Raw genomic sequence first — 3,174 nt, 5'->3', positions numbered from 1 at the left:
GGCTGTCAAGCCCAAAGCGGCCAAGCCCAAGGCGGCGAAGCCGAAGAAGGCTGCCCCCAAGAAGAAGTAAACGGTGCCGTTTACCTTCATGTTTTGTTCCTCTCTAACAACGGCTCTTTTAAGAGCCACCCACAGTTTCATTTCAAAGAGCTTCCTTCATATCATGTATCGAAAGCACATAACGGTGTTTAATGCGTATGATGTATGACACTGTTTATCATTACAATTCTCATTTTAACATACAAATAAGGCACGACCTCAGCCACTGTAGGTATTCGTTTCATCCGTTTGTTTTATTTATTATTGTAACTTTGATTTCATTTGAGCGGGAAGGCAAAAGTCTCCGTCTTCAGCCATTCGGTCTCTGTCTCACACACAAAGCAGGCAGCACGAGGAGGAGGGGGGAGTGGGGGCCCAAAGCGAGCAGCGGAGGGCAGGCGCTAGCGTTTGACGGCGGACACGCCATTGGCTGTCGCTCCGCCAAGCGTTTACACTAGAGGCTGCGCGAAGAGGAGGGGAAGGAGGGGGGAGCGGGCGCTGGAGTTCGACGGCGGCAACGCCATTGGCTGTTGCTGCGCGAAGCTTGTAGCCAATAGGAACGTAGGCGCTTTTGCTTTATCAACAGCGCCCGGGAGCCCGCTGCTTTATTTCAGTATTGTTCAGCGAACACATCTGAGCTGCATCATGAGCGGAAGAGGCAAAACCGGCGGAAAGGCAAGGGCCAAGGCCAAGACTCGCTCCTCCCGCGCCGGGCTCCAGTTCCCCGTGGGCCGTGTGCACAGGCTCCTGCGCAAAGGAAACTACGCCGAACGTGTTGGCGCCGGCGCCCCCGTCTACCTTGCGGCTGTCCTGGAGTATCTTACCGCTGAGATTCTCGAGTTGGCCGGCAACGCTGCCCGCGACAACAAGAAGACTCGTATCATCCCCCGTCATCTGCAGTTGGCTGTTCGCAACGACGAGGAGTTGAACAAACTGCTCGGAGGAGTTACCATCGCCCAGGGTGGTGTGCTGCCCAACATTCAGGCTGTGCTTCTCCCCAAGAAAACCGAGAAGGCGGTCAAGGCCAAGTAAATCTCCGCTTTCCGCTTCTTTGTCCATACCCAAAGGCTCTTTTAAGAGCCACCCAACTCTACTCAAAAAGTGCTATGTTTCCTCCCCAGTAACAATACACATTATACATGTAATTCCCAAAGGGAAAAGGCTAATATACATATACATATGTGTATGTAAAATATATACATACATATATATATATATATATATATATATATATATATATATATATATATATATATATGTATATATATATACATATATATATACATATATATATATATATATATATGTATATATATATATATATGTATATTATATATAATGTGTGTGTGTGTGTGTATATATTTAAGTATATATATTTAAGTGTATATATTTATATAAATATAAACTTACGCGCGCACACACACTATACTAAGCTGTGAGCAATAGGTAACACCAGTACACTTTCAAATCATAACAATCCCTATACACACGGCATTATTTTGAGTATACAGCTGTACACGGCTGTTTGTAATTAATTACAAGGTTATTGAATAAGAATTATTAAATTAAGCAATGGGAGCGCTTAAATTGCATTATATATATTATAATTAAACCCAGAATGGACTGCAGGAAGCCGCCAGTTTGTTCTATACGCAGTATTTTGCGTTTGGGCTCTCCGTGCGAAACGGCCAATAGGAAGGGCGCAGATCCAAGACGCCCAATCAGCGAGTAGCGGCTCTAAAGCATAAAAGGGCCGTGAGGAGGCGAGGCGCGTTATTCTCTTTACAGAGCTCAGCGCGATGGCAAGAACGAAGCAGACCGCCCGCAAGTCCACCGGTGGCAAAGCCCCGAGGAAGCAGCTGGCCACCAAGGCAGCCCGCAAGAGCGCACCGGCTACCGGCGGCGTGAAGAAACCTCACCGTTACAGGCCCGGCACCGTCGCTCTCAGGGAGATCCGCCGCTACCAGAAATCCACTGAGCTGCTGATCCGCAAGCTGCCCTTCCAGCGCCTGGTGCGTGAGATCGCTCAGGACTTCAAGACCGATCTGCGCTTCCAGAGCTCCGCCGTCATGGCTCTGCAGGAGGCCAGCGAGGCGTACTTGGTGGGTCTGTTTGAAGACACTAACCTGTGCGCCATCCACGCCAAGAGAGTCACCATTATGCCTAAGGACATCCAGCTGGCCCGCCGTATCCGCGGAGAGCGCGCTTAAACGGAGCGCTTTGACGTTTTCCCTTAATACCCAACGGCTCTTTTAAGAGCCACCTACCTGTGTCCGTGCCAAAAGAGTTGTTTTTCTACATGCTTTTTATATGCCAGTATGAAAAAGTAGTACTAATTGTGTACTCAAAACTATGAATAATTTTGACATAACGTATATTTTAGAACTATTTCGCGTCCTTTTTAATAGTCAGCAATTACTATATCTTACTGCAATGGATAAATATAAACACACAAGCACAATAATTATGAGCACATTATTGGTGAAATAATAGAGAAATGAATCTATATATATTATGTGTGTGTGCGTGTGTATTGAGGGAAGTGCTGCATGTAACATTGATGGAGCTTGGATGCCACCGTGCGGTTCAACTGCGCCATTGCATGCACTGTTATAAGTTGCAAGAGTTCTGTTGTAAGTGTGTGTGTGTTTACATAAATTGAACTCTTATTACTGAAAATGGCAATGTTTCACTATACGGTGGCATCCATCAGTGTTACAACATGTACAATTTAATATGTACACACATTGATATACTCGGTAATATTGTCATATTCTCTCTCTATATTAAAATATACCTAGCTACATATATATATGATATACAGAGAGAGAGAGAGAGAGAGCTCTTAAAACATGAAAACATAAGTATATAAATATATTGTAAGTCTCATGATACGTCCATAATATATAAATCAAGTAAACCTCACGATTGGTGCCGTTTAACAATATATATATATATATATATATATATATATATATATATATATATATATATATATATGTATATATATATATATATATATATATATATATATATATATATATATATATATATATATATATATACATATATATGTATATATATATATATATATATATATATATATATATATATATATATATATATATATATATA

The 3,174-nt window shown here is 42.5% G+C and overlaps 1 protein-coding gene across 1 annotated transcript; it reads left to right on the top strand.

The window, feature by feature from the left end:
- Window positions 1-654: 654 nt before the first annotated feature.
- Window positions 655-1,127, top strand: LOC125780510 (histone H2A). Its single transcript, XM_049463080.1, has one exon. It carries the CDS (start codon window positions 685-687, stop codon window positions 1,069-1,071), a length of 387 nt encoding a protein of 128 aa, XP_049319037.1. The 5' UTR covers window positions 655-684; the 3' UTR covers window positions 1,072-1,127.
- The last annotated feature ends 2,047 nt before the right edge of the window (window positions 1,128-3,174 follow it).

The sequence above is a fragment of the Astyanax mexicanus genome, chromosome 13, assembly GCF_023375975.1.
Source record: "Astyanax mexicanus isolate ESR-SI-001 chromosome 13, AstMex3_surface, whole genome shotgun sequence".
Lineage (NCBI taxonomy): Eukaryota > Metazoa > Chordata > Actinopteri > Characiformes > Acestrorhamphidae > Astyanax > Astyanax mexicanus.
Note: the sequence above shows the minus strand (reverse complement) of the source record. Positions and strands in the feature narration are given on the sequence as shown.

Bases quoted from the DNA above. Each gene is read 5' to 3' on its own strand.
- LOC125780510 (XM_049463080.1), top strand. From the start codon at position 685: ATGAGCGGAAGAGGCAAAACCGGCGGAAAGGCAAGGGCCAAGGCCAAG.